Genomic DNA, 23,245 nt, shown 5'->3' with positions numbered 1-23,245 from the left:
AGGGTGGGGCTGGGAAGTCTGGAAACCTGGAGACAGATGGTGTCACATGAGTCATACATGTGCAGAAGGTCTGGGGGCAGTGGGCAGCCCGACAGATATGGCTCCCCTGGGTTGTCAGGCAGGGAAACTGAGGCAGAGGACCTGAGCACACATGCTGCATTCCGCTTCAAGCTGGTGCTGCTTCTCCCTCGGAGGACAGGCCCTGAAGCCCAGCCGCCCCTGGAGAGACCCGGGAGGGTCTGGTGTGGACCAGGGGTCCTGTAGCAGGGAGGGGCAAGTGGGGTGCTGTGGGCAGGAAGCGGAAACACGGGCCACCCTTCGCTGCAGGCAAGCACTGAGCTCACTTCTCGCTCGACACAGACAGAGCTGGAGGTGGGTGCCTGGTGCAGAGGGGCCTGTGGACCAATGGTGAGCCTTGGAGCCCCCACGTTCTTGGGATGGGGGCCGCAGGAGGTCGGGGCTGGAACATCTGGGTAGCAGGAGCTGAGAAGGGCCCCACACTGGCCCTGGGTCAGAGGTGAAACCTAAAAGTAGTGTGGCAGAGGCTAGGCCTTTCTCTCACCTAAGCTGGGCTCCCTGGGACTCCGGGTATGGCCCCCAGCACCCCACACGGGGCCAGACCCCCCTCAGGAACCCTGGGAAGGTCCTCACCTGGTCTTCCGGTGAGCAGGAACTTGCATTCCAGGAGCCTGGGCAGACAGCCTGGGGTGGTGGGGGTGGGCTGGCTGTACCTCGGCACCCCTCCCCCGACACCCCCCATCTAGCCTGTTCCGACCGCAGACTTCCTCTGGCAGCTGCGCCAGCCCCCGGCCCTTCTCGCCTGGGGCCCCCAGGGACTGGGAGTGGAACGGAAACCCTGCAGCTGGGGCAGCCCCGTGGTGGGAGGGAGGAAGAGGGGCCTCACGGACCCCTGGCTGGGGACCTGGCCAAGCAGAGGATGAGCAGTTGCCTCCAGGTGGGTTTAGGCCCCTCCATCCCCCATCCCAGGCCTGACACCAGCTAGCAGCCTCCTTCCCTCCCGCCCTCTCCTCCCCGACCCACCCAGGCAGCCTAGACACATTGAACCCATACTTACTGAGCACCTACTAACATGCTTGACCCAAAAAGCCCCGGTCGCCTAGCAGCTTATTGTGGGAGGTAGATAAAGACGATAGACATACAAAATTAGTACAATTATCTCCTGCATTAGGTGGCATGGGAAAAGAAAGGCAGTGTGAGCGCTGGGGGTGCTGGGGTGGGCTGCAGGGATCAACATCAGCGGAGAGATGAAGGTCAGGTTCAGCCTCATGGAGTGGGGGGGGGGCGGAGGGGGGGCGAAGTTTGAACCTGGTGAACAGCCGTACAGCCGTGGGGAGGGGAGGGTGGGGGAAGGTGGAGCCTTCCGGGCAGAGGGAACAGCCAGTGCAAAGTACCCAGGCGGGCGGCTCGGTGCAGCCGTGGGGGGAGGTGCAGTGGTAGGGAGGAGGTTGGAGGGATGGGGGCTGATCTCATAGGGCCAGAGCTTGGTTGACCAAATAAGGCCTTGGGCTTTTCTGCTTGGCTGTCCCAAGAGGATCCAGAAGACAAAAAAGGCAAGTGGTCTTGGTCACCCAGCCTGCCCCACACGGGGCCCCCACCCCCGTTGCTGAGCCCTCTGAGCCCCTGCTGTCTCCCACAGGCTCTGCCCTGGGCCCTAGGGCTCGGGATGCTGCTGGCCCTACCAGGGGCCTTGGGCTCAGGTGGCGCCGAGGAGGACAGCGTGGGCTCCAGCTCTGTCACCGTTGTTCTGCTGGTGTTGCTGCTCCTGCTGCTGGCCACTGGCCTGGCACTGGCCTGGCGCCGCCTCAGCCGTGACTCGGGGGGCTACTACCACCCAGCCCGCCTGGGTGCTGCGCTGTGGGGCCGCACGCAGCGCCTGCTCTGGGCCAGCCCCCCGGGCCGCTGGCTGCAGGCCCGAGCTGAGCTGGGGTCCCCAGACAATGACCCTGAGCGGCAGGAGGATGAGCAGGACGCAGACTATGACGACGTCGCCGATGGTGGCCTGCAGGCTGACCCCGGGGAAGGCAAGCAGCGGTGTGGAGAGGAGCCCAGCCCGGAGCAGGTCCCTGTGCAGGCTGAGGAAGCCAGAGACAGTGACGCAGAGGGGGACCCGGTCCTCAGCTCCCCAGGGCCGGCGAGTGCAGGGGGCAGTGCTGAGGCCCTGCTGAGTGACCTGCACGCCTTTGCTGGCAGCGCAGCCTGGGACGACAGTGCTAGGGCAGTGGGGGCCCACGGCCTCCATGTCACCGCACTGTAGAGGCCGGTCTTGGTGTCCCGTCCCTGTCACGGCCGCTCAAGCCCTGTGCCTCTGCTTCCCAAGATGCCATGGCTGGACTGGACCCCCACCCCACATGGCCACACCTCAGACTGCTGCCCCGATCATTTTCCAAGTCCATGTGTCCCCTACTCACCACGGGAAGGCCTCCACCCCCAATCCCAGAGGCATCAGGCAACCATTTGAAATAAAACTCCTCCAGCCTGTGGCCCTGTGGTCCTACAGAGACCTCTCCCTCGATCCAACCCACCCCTGCCCCCAGGAGTGCAGGGGAAAGAGCCAGGTCAGCGCCATGATTCAGCCCTTTAATCTTCCACGGGAACGGCTGAGTGCGGGGGCGGGGGGCGGCAGGGCCCTGGCCCCAGCGGTCCCAGCCTGGAGCCCTCCGTGCTCACGATTCAGGGGCCCAGCTGCCCCAGCAGACACACACTCACAGGCACTCACACCCACCCCCAGCTCTCTGGAACTGGCCCAGGATCCTGCTGCCCTCACAGCCCCAGGGACAGGGCTGAAGGGTGTCCCTCCCCGCCCCAGCCTCTTAGTGCCCTGGACGCCCACGGCCCCTCTTGGACTTCTTGGTCCCTGAGGGGGGACGGATGGGGAGAGGGGCGGTGATCGAGGGCGGTGGTGGTGGTGGTGGCGGCGGTGGCAGGAGTGGAGGCAGAGGTGGCTCCATGGGCTCTGGCAGGCTGGGGCTAGGCCGAAACCCCTCAAAGGGGGAGAACTTGAGGGGGCTGCAGGGGAAACCAAGGCAGAGTAAGAGCCTCCTAGGCCCTGCCAGGGCCTGCCAGCACTTGATCAGGGAAGGCAGCCTTTCACCTGCTGGGGCACACTGGCTCCCATCTAGGTAGCCTGGCTGCAAGGGGTACAGGGACTGGGGTCTTCATGGTAGACACAGCCACCGAGGCCAACACTGGCTGACAGGCATGGCCAAGGCACATAAGGCTCGAGCCGGCGTCCTGCTGTTAGCGCCCCTGCCCCAGCCACACACCCCCTGTCCCTCAGTACCTGATGGGGGCCCGGGGGCTGCTGTTGAGGCGCCTGGGTGAGCGCAGCTTGGGCTGGAAGGAGAAGCCCTCCTTGATGCTGTCCAGGACAGACGGCGCCACGTACGTGAAGCCCTGGGGGCAGAGGCAGGGCCACGAGACACTCAGCGCCCGCCATCCTCAGCCACCATCCTGCCCTCATCCCACAGGCCCCAGGCCCCAGCCCTCACCAGGAAGGCCTGGTTGGCACTCTCGCTGAGGGCCGTGTCATCCGGACTGTCCACCGGCGTCTGTCGCGTGAAGCGGGTGTCAAACTGGCTCACATCCTCCTCTGACTGCTACGGGCCGACCAGAGTGGGAAGAGGTCAGAAGGCACCACAGTGCGGTCCTCCATCAGCCACCCGCCACCAGGCCGGCTGCTCACCAGACAGGGCCTGAAAGGGGGGTCCACGTGGCGGGCCAGAAGGTCATCCCAATTCATGTGCCGGAAAAAGGGGTGCTTCTGTGGGTAGAGAATGCCCCAAACCCACTAACGGCTCGCCCCACTTGCCCCTTGTTCACTCACTCTGCTCCAGGACCCTGTTCCCATTCCCCGCACCCTTGGAGACTCAGCCCCACCCTGATGGCAGCCCCAAACCCACCTGCACATCAGCAGCATCCCCTGGGCCACCCCCAATCCGCTGGTTGGGATTCCGTTTCAGAAACTGTGGGACGGGGACAGAGGGTGAGGGTCTGGCAGGTACTGCCCATGTGTCCCCACGTCCCCGGGCCAGCTAGGTCAGATGACATGAGAGAGAATGCCTGTGGGTGTGGCTCCCACCTATGGATACCCTCAAGGTTTGGTCAAGGACGCCACCTTCTCCACAAAGGCTATGCACAGCCTCCCAGGCCCCGGCACTGCCCCAGGGTGCTTCGGTGAGGCGCCAACTCCCTATGTGGCTGCCCAGCCTCCCCCAACACCTCTGATGCTCGCATTTGATGGAAGAGTGGCCAGCCCATCATGAGCGTGTCACTGGTTAGCACTCAACCTAGGGACTGGGCCAGGACAACAGCTGGTGTGTGTCAGGGCTGCGACCGGGGTTCAATCTCAGACTTCAAGGTAGGGGCTCCTTTTACTCCCAGAGGCAAACCGCACAGGCCAGGGTGGCCCTGGCTTCCCCACAGCCCAGAGACTCAGGAATCCCTGCAGAGTGGCTGGCAGGGCCCAGGAGAAGAGAGGAGGGAGCTCTACCTTTTTGACAAGGTCCCGGGCATCTGGGGTGAGGTAGGGGGGCAGCACCAGCTTGCCCTTGATGATCTTATCCATGGTTTTCTTCCGGTTCTCTGCGGTGAAGGGTGGCTGGAGGAGGAGGAAGGTGAGAGGAGCCTTGTGGGCCTCCCGCCTGGCCCTGCCCCAGGAGGGGGCTCCTCCCGCCCCTGCCCCTCCCCCTCCCAGAGGGCTGGACTTGCCGATCCAGTGAGCATGTCGTACATCAGGGCCCCCAGGCTCCACCAGTCCACAGCCCGGTTGTGGCCACTGCGCACCAAAATCTCAGGGGCCCTGGGGTCCAGGTGGAACTGTCAGTCAGGCCAGGCCCCTTTGGGCTGTCCTCCCGAGCCCTGGGCCAGCCAGGTGCCACTTACATGTACTCAATGGTGCCGCAGAAGGTGTGAGTGATGGCGCCCTCATGGATCGACTCCTTGCAGAGTCCAAAGTCGGTCAGTTTGATGTGGCCTGAGGAAGAATGCCGGAGAGGAGTGACCGGGATCGCACCCCACCCACAGGCTCCTCGACCCTCCCCACAGATGGCAGACCCCGCATGCAGCTGACGTGCACGCATGCGCACCCTGGCTGTTGAGCATGATGTTCTCAGGTTTGAGGTCCCGGTAGATGATGCCCAGGGAGTGGAGATGGCCCAGGGCCAGAGTGATCTCGGCCAGGTAGAAGCTGCAGAAACAACACAGGGTAAAGGGGGGAGCAGGGCAGGGACCCGGCGGCCTCGGGAGGGCGGAGGAGTAACACCCACCAGGCCGTATCTTCCAGGAAGATGCCCTCTCGCTCCAGATGCGTGAAGAGCTCGCCACCTGCCACACAAACACATCAGCAGCCAGGTGCTGGGTCCAAGCCCTTTGCGCTTTCTGAGTCTTGATTTCTTCTTGGGGAAAGTGGGACTTGTAATTCCCGCCCTACCTGCCTCACACAGCTGCCGTGGGAATTCAATTCAATTCAGCAAACATCTACTGACGCCTACTCGGAGCCTGGCCCTGTGCTGGGTGAAGCTGGGGACAGGATGAAGAGACCCAGCCACTGCCCTCAGGACGCTCAGTCTACTGGGGAGACAGACATGTACACGATGGCTCTCATATGCCAGGCCCAGGCCACAGCTCCAGGAGCTTAGCTCAAAGATCTCACAGAAGAGACAGGGAAGGCAGAGTGGATGCACAGCAGAACAGAGAAAATGAGGTTTGCTGGGACTTGAGGGGGATGCTGAGACAGACGGGCGCGAATGCAGAGCATGGAGGCAGAGGCTCACAGGGTTCATCTGGCCCAACCGAGGGAAAAGCAGGCCAAGACTGCTCACAGCCAGCAGGGGACAGTGGGCCCAGGGGTGAGGCTTGATCTGGGCAGCAAGCCACGAGACTCTGAATAGAAGGACCGGGAGCAGCCCCAGGCTCAGTGCAGGAGACACTAGAAAGCAGGTGAGCGAGACACCTACGCCCAGTTAGAAAAGTGCTCTGACCAGCCAGGCGCGGTGGCTCAAGCCTGTAATCCCAGCACTTTGGGAGGCTGAGGCGGGCGGATCACGAGGTCAAGAGATCGAGACCATCCTGGTCAACATGGTGAAACCCCGTCTCTACTAAAATTACAAAAAAAAATTAGCTGGGCATGGTGGCGCGTGCCTGTAATCCCAGCTACTCAGGAGGCTGAGGCAGGAGAATTGCCTGAACCCGGGAGGCGGAGGTTGCGGTGAGCCGAGACCGCGCCATTGCACTCCAGCCTGGGTAGCAAGAGCGAAACCCTGTCTCAAAAAAAAAAAAAAAAAAAAAAAAAAAAAAAAAAAAAAGAAAAGTGCTCTGACCACCCCACCAGGCCCCTGAGAGTGGATGGATGGAGGAGGACGCTGCAGAGAATGAACCAGCTGGACTGGGGACCTGACTGGATGCAGGGCACACAGGAGAGAACAAGACAGGGAAGGGAGCAGAAAGAGACAAAACCAGCCTCTGGCCTTCTACCCAAATTCCCCCCATGCCACCCACCCCCAACACAGGTGAGGGACACAGTAGGTGCTGGACAGACATTTGCTGAATGAATGAATGAATGAATGATGGGATGCATGAACGATGGATGGGTGGATGGGTAGGATGGATTGGGGGCCCCCTAGCCAACCCCCACAGACTCATTTCTCAGAGCTTCCCCCTAGAGCTCCCAGAGCTTCCTGTGCTGGCTCCCTGCCCCCACCCCGACCCCCACCTGGGCCCACACTCATACCACTGAGACACTCGAGGATGAGGTAGAGTTTGCCACAAGTCTGGAAGGCATAGGCCAGTTCCACGATAAAGGGGTGCTTCACTGACTCCAGAATATTCCGCTCAGCCCGAGTGTGTGCTGTGTCCTTGGCGTTGCGCACAATTTTGGCCTGGAGATAGAAGAATTGGTTAGAAACTGGGGCATCCAGGCCGGGCACGGTGGCTCACACCTATAATCCCAGCTCTTTGGGAGGCCAACGCAGGTGGATCACCTGAGGTCAGGAGTTTGAGACCAGCCTGGCCAACATGGCGAAACCCTGTCTCTACCAAAAATACAAAAATTAGCTGGGTATGGTGGTGCACGCCTGTAATCCCAGCTACTCAGGAGGCTGAGGCAGGAGAATTGCTTGAACCCAGGGGCAGAGGCTGCAGTGAGCTGACGTCACGCCACTGCACTCCAGCCTGGGCAGCAGAGTGAGTCTCTGCCTCAGAAAACACCACCACCACCACCACCACCACCAACAACAACAACTGGGGGCATCCAGAGCTCCTCAGACCGTCCAGCCATTACCCGCGGCCATCCTCGGTCACTCCATTGTATTTCTCCACAATTCTGCTGCTGTCAGCAATCATCACTTTCAGAGATGTTTATCCCCTAACACAGGATTTCTCAGCCTCGGCACTACTGCCACCTGGGACCAGGCCATTCTCCGTTGTGGGAGGCTGTCCTGTGCACTATGGGATGTTCAGCAGCATCCCTGGCCTCCGCCCACCGGGAGCCAGTAACACTCCCCTCTCGCCTTGACAATCAAAAATGTGTCCATGCCGGGCACGGTGGCTCACACCCGTAATCCTAGCACTTTGGGAGGCGGAGACGCGTGGATCACCTGAGGTCAGGAGTTTGAGACCAGCCTGGCCAACACGGCAAAACCCCATCTGTACTAAAAATACCCAAAAAATTAGCCAGGCGGGGTAGTTCACACCTGTAATCCCAGCTACTCAGGAGGCTGAGCCAGGAGAGTGACTTCAACCTGGGAGGTGAAAGTTGCAGTTAGCCAAGATCACGCCACTGCACTCCAACCTGGGTAACAGAGTGAGACTGCGTCTCAAAGTAAATGAATAAAAATACAAAAATTAGCCAGGTGTGGTGGCACACGCCTGTAGTCCCAGCTGTACTCAGGCGGCTGAGGCAAGAGAATTGCTTGAACCTGGGAGGCAGAGATTACAGTGAGCGGAGAGTGCCCTACTGCACTCCAGCCTGGGCCACAGAGAGAGACTGCAGCTCAAAAAAACAAAAACAAAAACAAAAAGCTAGGCACAGTGGCTCCTGCCTGTAATCCCAGCTCTCAGCACTTTGGGAGGCCGAGGGGGGCGGATCACCTGAGATTAGGAGTTCTAGACCATCCTGGTGAAACTCCACCTACACAAAAAATATAAAAATTAGCTGGGTGTGGTGGCAGGCACCTGTAATCCCAATTAAACAGGAGGCTAAGGCACGAAAATTGCTTGAATCTGGGAGGCGGAGGTGGCAGTGAGACAAGATCGAGCCAGCGCCCTCCAGCCTCGGCAACAGAGTGAGACTCTGTTTTCAGAAAATGAGAAAAGAAAAAAAGTATCCAGACATTGTCAAATGTCCACTGAGAGTCAAAATTGCCCCCACTGAGAATTACTACATCACACAACAGACAATAAACCAGCAAATGCCAAAGACAGGGACCCTCCTCCACTGTGTTCACTGCTGTCTTCCAAAGCCTGGCACAGACGTTGGGAATGGCAGCCATACAGCATTCACTGGTTTAACCAGTAACTCACCTTCCTTAGGACTTTCATGGCGTATATTTTGCCCAAGTTGGTGCCTTGCACCTTTCGAACCTGGAACACCTGGAGGGCAGGGGAGAAGGATCAACTTCTCTCTCCACATCCTATCTTCAGGAAGCCCCACCCTGAAGCTCTGGCTTTGGGACCAGGAGGCCTAGGCCCTGCCAAGGGTGGGGCAGTGAAGATTTCAAGTCTGATTGGAGAGGATTTGGCCTTCCCTCCTTTGTTTCTGGCTCTGAATCCCATTAGAGGATCTGCTGATTCACAAGTCTAATTTGTTTTGAGAACTCTTTGCTGCCTCCAGATGGGCGCTGTGAGGCCGAGAGAAGGGCGCGCCGGCCCTACCTTGCCATAGCCTCCCTTGCCCAGCACACGCAGCAGCTCAAAACAGTGGGGCCCGATGCGCTCCGGGCCGAGGTTCACGCTGCTCTCAGTCAGCTCCACCTCTTCATAGTGCCCCACAGGCCTACGGACACAACGAGTTAATGAGGACGAGGCTCCAGTGCTCCCCAGTTCCCCTCCCCACTCTATTCCCCCTCCCCCAACACGACCCTCACTCACTCCAGGCCAGCTGCCCTCAACTCGGCAAGGGGACACACGTCCTGTTAGAAACCGAGGAGTAAGAGCCAAGAAAGGTGCCAGGATACCTCCCTGCTCCCGCTCAGGCTAGACTGCTTGGCCCAGGAGAGAAGGGTGGCAGCTGGCAGGGATGTGCAAGAACTGGGAAGAAGAAGATAAGGGCAGGAAAGGGAGAATCTGGGAAAAGGCTGGGGTCTGGAAGAGAGGTCGGGATGAGGGTGGGATCAGAGCTTAGTAGAGGCCGGGATCTGAGCACGATCTGGGTCGGGAACGGGTCGGAGCCGGCTCCGGGTCTGGGCGTGCGGAGCCGCGGCTCCGGCCTCGGCTGGGTGACAGGATCGGCTCCGGGATCCAGTCGCGCCAGGGTGGAGGACTCACCGCGGGGCTGAGCTCTGGCTCTCCCTCGCAGTCGCTGCCTTCCTCGGTCTCCAAATCCAGATCAAACACGGCCGCCATAGCGGCGCCGGCCCCGCGGGCCCCTCGGCCAGTACCTGGCCGAGATCTGAGTGACAGTCCCGAACCGAAACGTCATCTCTCCGCGACGGCGGCCGCGCGCGCCGATGAAGCAAAAAAGCCCTACTCCCCTTCCGGAAAATCGCTTCGCCTGGTGGGGAACCAAGATGGCGTCCGTCGCAAGGCCTCTCGGGAATTGTAGTCCTAGAGTGTCGAGGCGGCCAACGTTCATCCTGCAAAACCCCTTCGGCAGGACCCTCAGTCTTGTTAGAACGGCTCTCCGGGAGCCCGTTTTGGTTCTAGGGAGAGTTTTGACTTTGGATGGGGCAGGTTCGGAAGTGTATGCAGGTGTGAATCAAATGCAATCCCTACCCCTGTTGGAGCAAGGTACTGCCAGCCGGCTGGGTGATGAAAGGCGTCGCCTTACTTTCGATTCGCTCCTGAAAAGGAGGTGGCTGCATCAGGGTCTCCTCAAAGTGCCTCTGGTTCGAGGACCCTGCAGATCCGAGCATTTACAGTGTAGCCAGCTCGCTGCCAGGCTCTGTTGCCAGGTTCCCGCCCTAAAGGGTTTGGGGGGGGGGGGGTCAGTGATACACCTGTAAATATGGGACTTTGCTGGAGTTTACTCCCTTGTCACTTTAAGCACATTTAGGCACCTGGTACAGAATAGACAATTCAAAAAACTTTGGGTTGGGCGCAGTGGCTCACGCCTGTAATCCCAGCACTTTGGGAGGCCAAGGTGGGTGGATCACGAGGTCAGGAGTTCAAGACCAGCCTGGCCAAGATGATGAAATCCCGTCTCTACTAAAAATATCAAAATTTAGCTGGGTGTGGTGGCGGGCGCCTGTAATCCCAGCTACTCAGGAGGCTGAGGCAGGGAATTGCTTGAACCCGGGAGAAAGAGGTTGCAGTGAGCCGAGATCTCACTGCTGCACCGCAGCCTGAGCAAAAGAGCAGGACTCCATGTTTTTGTTGTTGTTGTTGTTGTTTTGTTTTGTTTTTGAGACAGTCTCACTGCGCCACCCAGGCTGGAGTGCAGTAGCGTGATCTAGGCTCACTGCAACCTCTGCCTCCCGGGTTCAAGCAATTCTACAGTCTCAGCCTCCTGAGTAGCTGGGACCACAGGCGTCTGCAACCACGCCAACTAATTTTTGCATTTTTAGTAGAGACAGGGTTTCACCATATTGGCCAAGCTGGTCTCGAACTCCTGACCTCATGATCCGCCCGCCTCAGCCTCCCAAAGTGCTGGGATTACAGGCATGAGCCACCGTGCCCCGCCAAGACTCCATCTAAAAAGAAAAAAGAAAAAACTGTTGAGGCCGGACAAGATGCCTTGCACCTGTAATCCTAGCACTTTGGGAAGCCAGGTTGGGAGGATCACTTGAGGCCAGGAGTTCAAGGTTACAGTGAGCTATCATGATGCCACTGCACTCCAGGCTGGGCGACAGAGTGAGATCCTATCTTAAAAAAAACCAACAGACCAGGCGAGGTGGCTCGCGCCTGCACTTTGGGATGCCAAAGTGGGTGGATCACTTCAGGCCAGGAGCTGGAGAACAGCCTGGCCAACATGAAGAATCTCTGCCTCTACTACAAATACAAAAATTAGCTGGGCATAGTGGCACACACCTGTACTCCCAGCTACTCAGGAGGTTGAGGCAGGAGAATAGCTCGAACCCAGGCAGTGGTGGTTGCAGTGAGCCAAGATCGCACCACTGCACTCCAGCCTAGGCAACAGAGTGAGAGCATGTCTCAAAACAAACAAACAAATAAGGGCTGGACATGGCAGCTCATGCCTGTAATTCCAACACTTTGAAAGGCCAAGGTGGGCAAATCACGAGGTCAGGAGTTCGAGACCAGCCTGGCCAACATGGTGAAACCTCATCTCTACTAAAAATGCAAAATATTAGCTGGGCATGGTGGGAGGTGCCTGTAATCTCAGTTACTCAGGAGGCTGAGGCAAGAGAATCACCTGAACCCAGGAGGCAGAGGTTGCAGTGGGCTGAGATCATGCTGTTGCACTCCAGCCTGGGCAACAAGAGTGAAACTCCATCTCAAAAAAAAAAAAAAAATTATTTTTTTTTCTTTGTTTTGTTTTTCAGACAGAATCTTACTCTGTCACCCAGACTGGAGTGCAGTGGCAAGATCATGGCTCACTGCAGCTTTGACTTTTCAGGCTCCAGTGATTCTCAAGTCCCAAGTAGCTGGGATGACAGACACATGCCACCACACCTGCACAACCAGCTAATCTTTTTTTTTTTTCTTATTTTTTTTTTGGAGACGAGGTCTTGTTTTGTTGCCCAGGAGGCTAGTCTCAAACTCCTGGACTCAAGTGATCCTCCTGCCTTGGCCTTCCGAAGAGCTGTGATTATAAGCATAAGCCACTGCACCCAGCAAAAAACAAAAACTCTGTTGACAGAATGAACACAGGCTGAGCAGGGTCACTCATGCACTCATGTCTGCAATTCCAGCACTTTGGAAGGCCAAGGTGGACACATCACTCGAGGTCAGAAGTTCGAGAACAGCCTGGCCAAAATGTCAAAACCTGTCTCTACTAAAAATACAAAAATTAGCTGGGTGTGGTGGTGCACACCTGTAGTCCCAGCTACTTGGGAGACTGAGGCAGGAGAGTCACTTGAATCTGGGAGGTGAAGGTTGCAGTGAGCCAAGATCATGCCACTGCACTCCAGCCTGGGCAACAAAGTGAGACTCCATCTCCAAAAAAAAAAAAAAAAGAAAAGAAAAGAAAAGAAAGAAAAGAATTAACCAGCAAATCTGGTCTGTGACTTTAGATTGGTTATGGATTTGGTGGGACACAGTGGCTCACACCTGTAATCTCAGCACTTTGGGAGGCAGAGGCAGGTGGGTCACTTGAGGTCAGGAGTTCAAGACCAGCCTGGCTAATATGATGAAACCCCGTCTCTACAAAAAATACAAAAATTAATTGGGCATGGTGGCAGTTGCCTGTAATCCCAGCTACTTGGGAAGCTGAGGCAGGAGAATCGCTTGAACCCAGAGGTCATGCAGTGAGCCATGACCTCACCATTGCACTCCGGCCTGGGCAACAAGCCTGAAACTGTGTCTCAAAAAAAAAAAAAAAAAAAAAAAAAAAGATTGAAAGATTGAGTATGGGGATGGGGATGTGTGGGTGTGAATTTGGGCCATACCAGGCCTTGGGTGTGAGTTCTGATCGTTGGAGGCTGTCTAGGTGTGCGTTCTGGTTGCATAGGGGATGTCGGGTATGAACTGAGATGGACGGAATGCAGGGGTCTCCAGGCATGCAGAGGGTGACTGATTGGATATGGCCCTCTGGTTGTCATTCCACCAAAGGAGATCCTCAGGTTCCGGTCTTGACATGGGTGTAGGGCAGGCCCCTGCCAACCCAGATCAACCCAGACACCAGGCCAGTGGGGTGGTTTTCCCTTAGCTCCAGATGCTACAAGTATCCCCTACCCATCTCTACTCCCTCTTCCCCACCCCCTATCTATCTGATCCTGGGAGGAGTTGTCCAGTCAAGAGAACCTATCTAGACACTTCACTAGTTCATAAGCCTTTATTTGGGGAGGGATGCTTGGGGAGCTGTCTACAGCTCCTGTGCTGCACAAAGGCAGGAGTTGTTAGAGCATCTTCCCTGAATGGAAGAGAGTAGACTCTCCTCTGCCAATGCTAGTTAGGTGTGCCAGAGGCCAAAGCACCAAAGCGTGGTGGAGAAGGTTTGTGATGCGTGGGAGGCAGGTGTTCACATGGCTCAGGGCCACTTGTGAATGAGGGCAGGGAGGCGAGGGGGCCGTAGAAGCTGAATGGGCGTGTAAGACTTGATCGAAACAGGAAGCTGGCCCCTGCCTCCCGTCCTGTGACCCTCCCTCCACTGTGGTGTGACCGTAGAGCACTCATTTGCTTCTCTCAGGCTGTTTCCTCTCATCTGGAGAACATGGGCAGTAGTGTCTTTCGGGGATGTGCGGGAAGATGATGACCTCTGTGCACAGGTCTCCTGCTTCTACCGCTCAGGCCGAATGAGGCCGGTTGGATGCTGTTATGTTTTTAGCAGGCTCTAAAGCTATCCTAGAATTTGGGTGCGAGGAAGACAAGGGCTCTAGTCTCAGGTTTTCCTCGGATTTGTCCAAAGCTTGGGGCTCACCCCAAGCCATCTCCTCCTGTAGGTGGCAGGAAGAGAATGAGACCTAGAGGGGTGAGCAGGAGGGGCTGGGTTTGGGCCTGCTCCCACCTGGGGAGGTGGCGACAGAGGTGTGTGTGTGTGCGGCCATTGTCACATCTTTCAAGGCTAGAATGCTGGGGAAGCTGTGGGCTAGACTGGGGCCTTTGGGAGGGCAAGAGGCACTTGAGTGCAGGATGCCTTGGTGACAAAGTTGCCCTGCTGCTCTGGAACAGACCTAGCTGTTGGAGTGGGCCAGGCTGGGGCTGGGGCACAGCGATGGGGAGAGAGGCAGAAAGAGCTCCAGGGAGCAGAGGGCACCGCAGTCCCTCCTCCCGGCACTGCTTCCCTGCCCCCTGGCCCCACTGCTATTTGAAGTGAGACAGGAAGTGGGCAACAGGGTAGTTGGGCCCATCGATGCCTAGGCCCTGGCAGAGGCCCAGCAGGCGGAGGCGGGCTTCGGTGGGGCTGGGCCCGGCACAGGCCACGCTGCAGTAGGGCTCCTCGTACTCGCCAGGCACCAGGGCCTCCTCTAGCAGATTGAGTCGTAGCAGGCCACGGTCATGCAGGGCCTGCAGGGTCTCACGGCTGGCAGTGGAACTCAGGGCCTGCAGGTGCTGGGACACCAGACACATCACGCCCACTAGGTGGCCACGAGCACGTGGATGGGTGGGCAGGGCGGGACGCAGGCCGCAAGCCACCATAGCAGCAGCCAGCAGCAGGTCCACGCCATAGAGCTCCAGGATCCAATCACGCAGGTAGAAGCCGCCCATGCGGGGGTTGATCTCGATGAGCCGAGGCCCAGCCCCAGTCAGCTTGAGCTCCACATTGAAGACCCCATCGAGCAGCCCGCAGCCCAGGCAACAGCGGAAGGCTGCCTGCACCATCTGCGCCTCCTGCTCCGGTGCCAGCCCAGTGGGCATGCAGGCCGCCGTCTCAGTGAAGCCAGGCAGCCTCGTGGGGCCATTGTCAGAGACAAAGGCAGCCAGCAGCCGCCCACCAAACAACACCAGGTCCACGTCGTGCTCGGTGCCCTCCACAAACTCCATCAGCAGCATGGCATTGCCCCAGCCCAGCCCAATGCCTGGGTGGTCAGCCTCGCCCTGCAAGTCTCGGGTAATCCGGGAGAAGTGCTCATGGCACTGTGGCGCATCCTTTACCAGCCGCGTACCCACAGCACCTGCCCCGAACTCCAGCTTCATGACACCTGGCAGGGGTACCTGGTGCACAGCCCTCTCCACATCAGCCTCACTCTCTAGTGGGCAGCAGGGCACAGCATGGAGGGAGGGCGCAGGCCAGGGTGGGCCGTGGTGGCACAACAGATGCAGCTGGGTGCGGCTCTTGTGCTTGGCCAGGCGCATGGCAGCTGGGGGGCAGCAGGGCAGACCCAGCTCCTGGCAGAGCAGGGCTGTGAGCACCAGGCAGTCGTCCCAGTAGGAAAAGCAGCCGTCTAGCTTCAGGCCACGAGCCCGCACCAGCTCTGCCAGCAGCCGAGCGTTCTCCTCGTCCCTCTGGTGCTCGGTCGTGTCAAAGTGGATGAAGGTCTGCACCAACTGGGACGCAAAGTGGTTGGGGTCTGACTCCACAAGGTGCAGCTGCAGAAACCACAGAGCAGGGCACAGCCCGGTCAGCCAGTGCTGGGTGCTAGGAGGATAGGATAGGGCCTGGGATGGCCCAGGCCTACGGGGGATACCAGCGTACAAACACTAGGTGCTCAATCCATGTGTGTTGAGGACTAGTTGAATACATGGAAGGGGCAGAGGTGGGACGCCGAGTACGGGCTGGAGGGGAGGGGAGGCATCCTAGAGGGGCAAAGCCTAAGTGGGGAGCTAAAGAGTAAGAGACAGCCGGGTGGCTGCAGGAGGAGGCCTGAGCTGGGGGTGGGAGGAGGGGCTGCAGCACAGAGGGGAGCGTGGCAGAGAGCTGGGTGGCCTCCTTCTCTAGCAGCCTCACTGGCCAGGGCTGGCAGAGAAACTACCAGGGTTGGGGCTTGGGACAAATGGTTTGGTCATCATTCAACCCATGTGTTCTGACACTGGGAGGTGCCCACAGAGGAATCCAGTGGGGCCCTGTGCTCCTAAAGCTGACTGCCTGCTGGGGCCAAGGCAGGGCCGAGGCAGCCACTGAAGAGGGAGGGAGGATGGCTCTCTGCAAAGTCAGACAGACTCAGCAGTGGAGTGACATTCCAAGTGGAGAACACACTCACACGAAGCCAGGCAGGGAGCAAAGAGGTGGTGTCCCCAGGGGTGCTGCACTGTGGGAGAGGGGAGAGGAGGCCACTGTACTAGATTAGAGCCAGCTTGAGAAGGCCTCGGTTTTCTTATCTGTTCAATGGGGATAAGAATGTCTACCCGGGGGCCAGGTGCAGTGGCTCACGCCTGTAATCCCAACACTTTGGGAGGCCGAGGCAGGCGGATCACGAGATCAGGAGTTTGAGATCAGCCTGGCCAACATGGTGAAATCCCGTCTCTACTAAAAATACAAAAATTAGCCGGGCATGGTGGTGGGCACCTGTAATCCCAGCTAGTTAAAAGACTGAGGCAGGAGAATCGCTTGAACCCTGGAGGCAGTGGTTGTGGTAAGCCGAGATGGCACCATTGCACTGCAGCCTGGGCAACAAAAGCAAAACTCTGTCTCAAAAAAAAAGGACCGTCTACCCAGCTGGGCGTGGTGGCTCACACCTGTAATCCCATCACTTTGGGAGGCCGAAGCAGGAGGATCATTTGAGCTCAGGAGTTCAAGACCAGCCTGGGCAACAGAATGAGATCCCATCTCTACTAAAAATTTTAAAAATTAGCCAGGCAGGCTGAACACAGTGGCTCACGCCCATGATCCCAGCAGTTTGGGAGGCCAAGGCAGGCATATCACTTGAGGTCAGGAGTTCAAGATCAGTCTGACTAACATGGTGAAACCCTGTCTCTACTAAAAATACAAAAATTAGCCGGGCATGGTGGCACACGCCTGTAATCACAGTTACTCGGGAGGCTGAGGCATGAGAATCACTTGAACCCAGGAGGCAAAGGTTGCAGTGAGCCGAGATTGTGCCACTCCACTCCAGCCTGGGAGACAGAGCGAGACTCCATATCCAAATAAAAAATTAGCCAGGCATGGTGGGAGGATCGCTTGAGCCCGGGAAGTCGAGGCTGCAGTGAGCTGTGATCGCACCACTGCACTCCAATGTGAGCAACAGAGTGAGACCCTGTCTCAAAAAAAAAAGTCTTAAGTGCCTGGCTCGCTGCAGATTCTGTAATGTGAGGCCCTGCTATGAACTTGATTCAGAATCTGTATGCGGCTCCCCAGCACCCACCCTCTGTGGGTGCCACATGTCAGGAATTCAACCTCAAAGCGCCCTCCTTTTCTCCAGGACAGAGTCAGGCTTCTTAGCCTGGCATTCAAGCCCCCCTGGCATTGAAGGCCCCGGTTCTGGTGCTAACTCTGTCCCTTGCCCAGCCCATCTACTCGGTCTCCTTTCCTCTTTCTGCGGAGGACTCCGTGCCCTCCCCAGGGCCTCTCACTCCAGGCGGGGACAGAACTAGCGGAGTCCCCACACGGCTTTGGTGCCCCCGCCCCCAGCGCGGCTGGCCCCGCCCCTAGGGCGGCCCTTTGCTTCAGGCCCCGCCCCAGATCCCCGCCTCCACCACTCAGGCCAGGACCGGGGGCCCGGCCCCGCCCTGCGCCCCGCCCTGCGCCCCGCCTACTTGGAGCCCGTAGTCGCGCGCCGCTTCCCACACAAACTTCTTGCTGGCGCCGCCGGCGCCGACCACCAGCAGGTGCTTTCCCTCCATGAGGCAGCGCGCCGACCGCCGGAGCATGGTCTCCACCAGCGGCGCGGCCGCCGCGTCTTCGGCCGCCGGCCCCAGCCGCGGCGCGGCCCACAGCCCCTCGAGCGCGCCGCACGCCTCCAGGCACAGGCCGCAGTTCAGCTCCAGGGCTACTGGGGTCAGCGCGCCGCCAGCCGCGGTCAGCGCGAAGTCCACGCCTGCTCCGGGCAGGGGAAGCGGGCTCAGCGCGGACAGCCCCCGCCCCCCGGCCCCGGCCCTCGCTCCCATTCCCCGACCCCCGAGCCTCGACCCCAGCCCCGGCCGCCCGCACTCACCCAGGAAGTCCGTGTGCGCCCGGCGCCCGCCGCGCTGCTCCGCGCTCAGGCCGGCCTCCAGGGCCAGCACGGCACCCAGCGCGGCCTCGGCCGCCGCCTTGATGCGCTGCCGCACGGCCGCCACCTGCGCCGCCTCGCCCAGGCCGCACTGGGCCAGCGCCACCTCCAGCGTCCTCGGTAGGGAGTTGTGGTGCCGCACAGGCCGCTCCCCGCGGCCCACGCCGCACGCCACCTGGGCAGGGGGCTGCTCAGGGGGAGGCCCGCACACTCCTGCCCCCGACACACACCCCCACCCGCTTGTGCCCAGATTCAGACCAGACCCCACAATGGACGTTCGAGAAGCCCCGTCCTCCAGCGTGTCTTAAATCGCACACGTAGCTCGTGCCACTGCCCGTCTGGGGATGGCCTATCTGGAGATGGGCAGAGGGCAGCTCCCTGCCACTACCCATCTGGTCCCCAGACCCTTCCAGGGATTCTACCCAGGCTTCCAGACCTAGCTGGGGTACCGCTCGAGGACGGCTCCCGCAGCCCTGGGGGCCTGGGCCACCCTGGTGTGCCCTACCCTAGCATCTTCCTGGGGCACGCCTCTCTTCTACCCCACTGGAGCTCCTTGAGGGCAGGGTTGAATCTCCCTTTCAGTGTAGCCCAGAGCTGGGTACCCAGAAGGGTCCCTAAGCCTTCCTGAACTCCCCAACTGAGAGGCCCCTCCAAGCACTAGAGATTTATCAGGAAGCCCTGGGTCAGCCTCTATGTGGGCAAGCACTCTCTGGGAAGACGATTCAGTCCCCTGTGCCCTGGTGCTCAGCATGGGGCTGAGCACAGAGGCTCTTGGTGTGGGGGCGGTTCTGGAAAGGTTGAAGGAGAGGGAAGACGAAGTAGTTCCCCCAGAGGCAATTATAATTCCCGGATTCCTCTCAGGATATTGTGGGGTGTGGCGGGCAGGTCATGACCTGGGCCTGGGGCATGCTCACCTTGCTCAGCAGTGGCCTGTCACCCTGTGTCCGACAGACCACAGCACAGATTCGCACGGCCAGCCCAGGGCCAAGTGAAGGACCATCTGGGGGAAGACAGAGAGGTCTAAGGCCAGCACGGAGTGGCCAGAAGGCCACACTAAGCTCCCACCCCTGGCCAGCCCAGGTGGCTCTCCCCTGAGCAGGGCAGCTGGACAGGGGTCTCTCACCTGAGCAGGGCAGCCGGACAGGTGGGTACACAGCCTCCACTAAGACACTCTCCTCCTCCTCCAGCTTCTCTAGCAGTGCCAGCACCGTGTCCACCACTGAGCCCAGCTCTGCCCTAGGGTACAGACGAAATGCCTGCCGCCCCCGCCAGCGCCAGCCACTGAGCTTCACAGCCACCTGCAGCAAGGAGGGAAAAGGGCCTCCTGGACACCACCCCGGGTGCTTCAGGGTGGGATGCTCCTAGCACAGAAGCCAATGAGTAAACTGAGGCACAAGGGCGGGGGATTGCCCTAGAGATGGGGCAGCAGCAGGGCTGTGAGGTAGGGACACCTTCCCAGCCAGACTGGGTAATCATGCCTACATCCCATCCTGCCGGCATCTGTACAGACCTCAGGGTGGGCAGGAGCCTGTTACCTGCAGGACATCACTCAGGGCCTCGGAGCGCAGAAAAGTCTCCACTTCCTCTTTGACCAGCGTCTCCTGGCCCTCTTTGCCACTCAGCTCCACCAGCCGTAGTCCTGGGCTGGCATCCCCTCCCCGAAGCAGCCCCAGCGGCTTGTAGGTGAAAGCCAGGGTCTCTGGCACAGCCACACACCCCTGCTGGGCCAGCAACTGCCTCGTCAGCAGCCGGTCCTCCAGCAGCCGGGCCAGCTCAGCTGAAGCTCCTGTGGGGCAGGTCAGGTCACGGGCAAGTTCTGCTGCCTCTCGGCCCCGGCCAGGCCCCAGCCCCAGGCCGGCCAGAAAGTAGGTGGCACGGCGCGGGGGTACAAAGTCATCCAGGAATGTCAGGCCCCCCGGGTGGAAGCTCACAGCCTTGGAGACCAGCAGGACAGCCTCTCCCGGCTGCCCGGGTGCTGGCACCTTCATCAGCCAAGCAGGAGACAGGCAAAGGAGCATGTTTCCTGTGGGCAGAGAAGGCAAGTGGCTGGCCAGGAAAGGCTTGATGCCCCGTGCCCTCCCCCTGCAGCCCGGGCCCCTGGGTAGCAGAGTACGGGCAGCTGATCACAGAACCCATCCCCACTCAGCATGGCAGCTGCTCCAGTGGAATGCGGGCAGTTGCCAGGGTTGGTGGGTATTTTGGGATGTGGCTGGGCCAGGGCAGGGCTGCCCTTTCTGTAGAAGTGGGGGGGAAACTTGAGCACACACTCACCCGGGCTCTGGACCCCACCTTCCAGCAGCACAGGCAGAAAGGTGCTGGGGGAGCCCAGAACGCACAAGGTCACCTCCGCCCCAGGACAGCCTCGGGAAAGAGAACATGGCCTAGCTCAGCAGGGGTTCCCTTGCCGTCTCTCTGCCCACCTTCCACCACCTCCACACCCATGGCCTCACCCTGGGGCCCCAGATTTTCCCAGGAATCAGACTAGAGACGGGACAGACAGGGAGTGGGCTGGGGAAGGGGTGCCTGCCCGACCCCCCCCTCCATGAGGCTGGCTCCCCTCTTTCTGCAGCTGCTCCAGAGGTGCTGCAGGCTGGGTGACTGGAGACCCGGGTTCTAGCCTGAGCTCTGACTTTCTGTGTGACCTTGGAGGAGTCAGTGTTCCTCCTGGTCTCAGTTTCCCAGTCTGTACAATGAGACCGAGTCTGTGATTCTCAGGCAATCTACCTGTGAACTCTCTATCCACACAAAATCTGACATATACAACAGGCTTGGAGGTGCACAAGGGGAGGAGTCTGGGGGTCTCAGCTGCTGAGCTGCTTCTGCCACAGCTCCCAAGGCCTTCTCTAGAAGCTTCAGGGCCACACAACATGGCTTGCCAATCCCAGGGCTGGATCTTTGTGGGGAGGGGGTGAGGGCAGAGAGCCCAATCCTTGACTTCACTGGTGCCAGATGCCCTTGGAAACAATGCCTGCCTACCCTGGGCCAACCGGCTGTGCCCTCCCTGCCTTCAAACTGAACCAGAGCCTGGGGAAGGGACCAACCTGGACAGGGATGAGGAGGCAGACTAGGCTAAGGGCCCCTCCCTGCCCCCAGGGGTGCCCCCCTCCGGGGAGCCCTCGGGCACCTGTGCGGGGCACCTGGCTGCGATCCTGGGTCTCCGGAAGGCCAGCTTGCTGCAGACAGCTCTGCAGGAGGCTGTAGTAGTAGACAGTCCAGGCCCGGGCCTCGGCCCCCTCAGGGGAGCCCTTGCAGTCTAGGCCCACATCCTGGCTCCAGGAGCCAGGGAAGCAGCCTGTGGGTGGCAGGCCAGAGCCCCCTCCCCAGGGGCCCTCTTCCTCCAGGTCCTTGGAGCCCAGTGGGCAATCCCACTCAGGACCCGATGGATCCAGGGAGAGCTGAGAGGGCAGAAGTGGTGGGTCTTGGGCAGAGTGGGCCATCGGGCACATTAAGTCACCCAAGGGTGTAAGCCTCCCACTTTCCCAGACTGGCCTGCGTTCAGGGCTGTCACTGTCCCAGGGACTAGGAGAGGAAAGACTTGTATTGGGGGTGAAGGCTTGTCAATGGGAACCGGTAGGTGGGAGTGCTTTGGAAACTGTTCTGTGTGGTGCCCTGGGGAGGTGGCAGGAAGCAGTGTCCTGCTGGCCAGCCCCACCCCATGCTGGAGTCTGCCTTAGCTTGGTTCACAGCAGTAGAGTTTTTTGCTTGTTTTGTTCATGGAGGCAACCCTAGCACCTAAACCGTGCCTGGCACAGAGTCACTGCTCAGTAAGTGTTTGTTGACTGAAGATTAGATGAACCAACGAACCCAGCAATCACTCTGGGGTGGCTCATCTCTCTCTCATGACCCAGCAACATAATGCCCTTCCCCTCGCTCCCCTCTCTGAGGCTGGCGCCCCATCCCATTATGGGGCTGCCGAGAGGCTCAGTATGAATGGAATTCTTGTTCTTTGCAGTCCCCAGGCCTGGCAGCCGGGTGTGTCCTCCAGGGGACAGGCTCAGCCACCTTGAGAAGCTGTGAGATCTCTCTGGGTCTTGTTGCCTGGTGCCAGCCCTGTCCCATCCCCTGGGGGCTGATGAGGCTGGGGCCAAGAATCTTGGTTGCTGGGAGGTGGTGGGCTGTCGCCTAGGCGGCAGAGGCCTGGGCCTCACACCTGGGCTCCAATCCCAGTTTGCCAGGGCCAGAGCCGCCATGCCCTCTCCTAGAAGGTGAGCTCCCTGAGGGGCCATGGAATGAATGAATGTCACAGGGCACTAAGAGTGCCCACCTCCCAGGATGCACCAGGCGGGGTTGTGGGGAGGGGTCGGGGAGCTGGCCATGAGTCTAAGCTGTCTGCACAGGGCAGCCCCCAGGCTTACGTCCTGAGTGCTGCCTGCTATCCTCTGGGCCCACTCTCTGCCCAGGGACTTGGGCCTTTTGGGGGAGGGGCAACAGGAGACTCACCATCTCGGTGGTGGAGCGGCTGAAGGACTGATGGCCGAGACAGAGGGACAGAGAGACAAAGGAGTCAGGGCAGCCAGGTCCCTGCCTGGCCTTCCAGCCCCTAGACTTTGGGAGTGCAGAGGTGGCCACCATTGCTCCTCTGTCCTGTCCCTGCAGAGAGGGGCCAAGGCTGCCCCACCCCACCCCATAGCAGAAGAGCGATTTCTGCTCCCAGACCGAGTGGCTCCTGCCCCAGTGCTCACAGGTCCTCACTGCCCTAGGGTCCTGGCTCTGCTCCGCCCCTGGCGGGGGGGCGCTTCCGGGTGTGGGGGGCGAGCCGGGTCCCGGGGATGGGGGACGTAGTGTCAAGTGTCCCGCTGTGGGACTCAGGCCCCCGGGGGTCCTCATCCCGGCGACTCCTGCCCTGGCCGCCCCCCCTCCCTGGCTCTCCCCGGGGCGGGCGGTGGAGCCGGGGTACCTGGTGGGCGGCAGCGGCTCGGCTAGTGTGGCGGGCGGACTCGGACCGTGCGGGAAGCAGTGGCGGCGGTGGCGGTGGCACAGGCCCAGGCCCAGGCAGCGCTGCCTTATATAGAAGCGCCTGGGGCATGCCCAGTGCCTGGCGGGGCGACGACGTGGGGCGGACGGACCGACAGGGACCCGCCTGGGACGCACCCGCCCCCAAAACGTCTGGGACCTGGGGGCGTGGAGCGGACTCGGACCTGGCAGGAGGAGGGCATGGAGCGGGCAGGAAGAGACGGGGATCTTCAGAGACACAGAGGAAGTCCCGACAGAGGGCCAGGTGCAGATGGACAAGGACTGTCGCCGAGGGTCACAGACTTAGGGCTGCCGTGAAGAAAGAAAGGGAGGCCCACCATGGAGAAGAGATGGAGAGGCGGGGCGGGGAAAGGCGGAGCAAGCAGAGACTGGTACTAGGGCTTGCCCTTAGG

At 59.9% G+C, this 23,245-nt stretch overlaps 3 protein-coding genes across 5 annotated transcripts; 1 reads left to right on the top strand and 2 right to left on the bottom strand.

Moving 5' to 3' along the window:
* The first annotated feature begins 67 nt into the window (after nt 1-67).
* Nucleotides 68-2,505, top strand: PTPRCAP (protein tyrosine phosphatase receptor type C associated protein). 2 transcript variants are annotated; one of them, XM_074401772.1, is made up of 2 exons: nt 68-372; nt 1,658-2,505. In XM_074401772.1, exon 2 carries the CDS (start codon nt 1,685-1,687, stop codon nt 2,273-2,275), a length of 591 nt encoding a protein of 196 aa, XP_074257873.1. In that variant the 5' UTR covers nt 68-372; nt 1,658-1,684; the 3' UTR covers nt 2,276-2,505. The 2 variants fall into 2 exon arrangements, with proteins under 2 accessions (XP_074257873.1, XP_003941251.1); XM_003941202.4 differs by having other exon boundaries at nt 68-408.
* A 72-nt stretch (nt 2,506-2,577) lies between these two features.
* RPS6KB2 (ribosomal protein S6 kinase B2) lies at nt 2,578-9,668 on the bottom strand. The gene is made up of 15 exons (XM_003941205.3): nt 9,502-9,668; nt 9,106-9,146; nt 8,890-9,010; nt 8,539-8,607; nt 6,749-6,896; nt 5,286-5,343; nt 5,106-5,206; nt 4,903-4,993; nt 4,729-4,819; nt 4,511-4,618; nt 3,921-3,983; nt 3,704-3,781; nt 3,510-3,617; nt 3,302-3,414; nt 2,578-3,027 (listed from the first exon to the last, which is right to left on the bottom strand). Exons 1-15 carry the CDS (start codon nt 9,577-9,579, stop codon nt 2,832-2,834), a joined length of 1,464 nt encoding a protein of 487 aa, XP_003941254.1. The 5' UTR covers nt 9,580-9,668; the 3' UTR covers nt 2,578-2,831.
* Nucleotides 9,669-13,107: 3,439 nt separating this feature from the next.
* CARNS1 (carnosine synthase 1) lies at nt 13,108-23,036 on the bottom strand. Of its 2 annotated transcripts, XM_039471470.2 has the most exons (10): nt 22,777-23,036; nt 22,320-22,346; nt 21,004-21,274; nt 20,151-20,240; nt 19,415-19,902; nt 19,003-19,177; nt 18,794-18,879; nt 17,823-18,054; nt 17,425-17,705; nt 13,108-15,321 (listed from the first exon to the last, which is right to left on the bottom strand). In XM_039471470.2, exons 1-10 carry the CDS (start codon nt 22,903-22,905, stop codon nt 14,095-14,097), a joined length of 3,006 nt encoding a protein of 1,001 aa, XP_039327404.1. In that variant the 5' UTR covers nt 22,906-23,036; the 3' UTR covers nt 13,108-14,094. The 2 variants fall into 2 exon arrangements, with proteins under 2 accessions (XP_039327404.1, XP_074257865.1); XM_074401764.1 differs by lacking the exon at nt 21,004-21,274 and having other exon boundaries at nt 22,777-22,859.
* Between the last annotated feature and the right edge of the window lie 209 nt (nt 23,037-23,245).

Source organism: Saimiri boliviensis, chromosome 6 (assembly GCF_048565385.1).
Source record: "Saimiri boliviensis isolate mSaiBol1 chromosome 6, mSaiBol1.pri, whole genome shotgun sequence".
Classification (NCBI taxonomy): Eukaryota; Metazoa; Chordata; class Mammalia; order Primates; family Cebidae; genus Saimiri; species Saimiri boliviensis.
The sequence above is the reverse complement of the archived record's forward strand: the minus strand, read 5'-3'. Positions and strand labels throughout refer to the sequence as shown.

What these genes read in the sequence shown, in the direction of transcription:
- RPS6KB2 (XM_003941205.3), bottom strand. Translation starts at nt 9,579, where the DNA reads ATGGCGGCCGTGTTTGATCTGGATTTGGAGACCGAGGAAGGCAGCGAC. An exon ending in TGCGGCACCATTGAGTACAT is followed by an intron (nt 4,820 to 4,902) that starts GTAAGTGGCACC and finishes CCTGGACCCCAG; the next exon opens with GGCCCCTGAGATTTTGGTGC. An exon ending in ACGACATGCTCACTGGATCG is followed by an intron (nt 4,619 to 4,728) that starts GCAAGTCCAGCC and finishes CTCCTCCTCCAG; the next exon opens with CCACCCTTCACCGCAGAGAA.
- CARNS1 (XM_039471470.2), bottom strand. Translation starts at nt 22,905, where the DNA reads ATGCCCCAGGCGCTTCTATATAAGGCAGCGCTGCCTGGGCCTGGGCCT. An exon ending in TGTCCGGCTGCCCTGCTCAG is followed by an intron (nt 18,880 to 19,002) that starts GTGAGAGACCCC and finishes GTCTTCCCCCAG; the next exon opens with ATGGTCCTTCACTTGGCCCT. An exon ending in ACAGGCCACTGCTGAGCAAG is followed by an intron (nt 18,055 to 18,793) that starts GTGAGCATGCCC and finishes CCCCCTGCCCAG; the next exon opens with GTGGCGTGCGGCGTGGGCCG.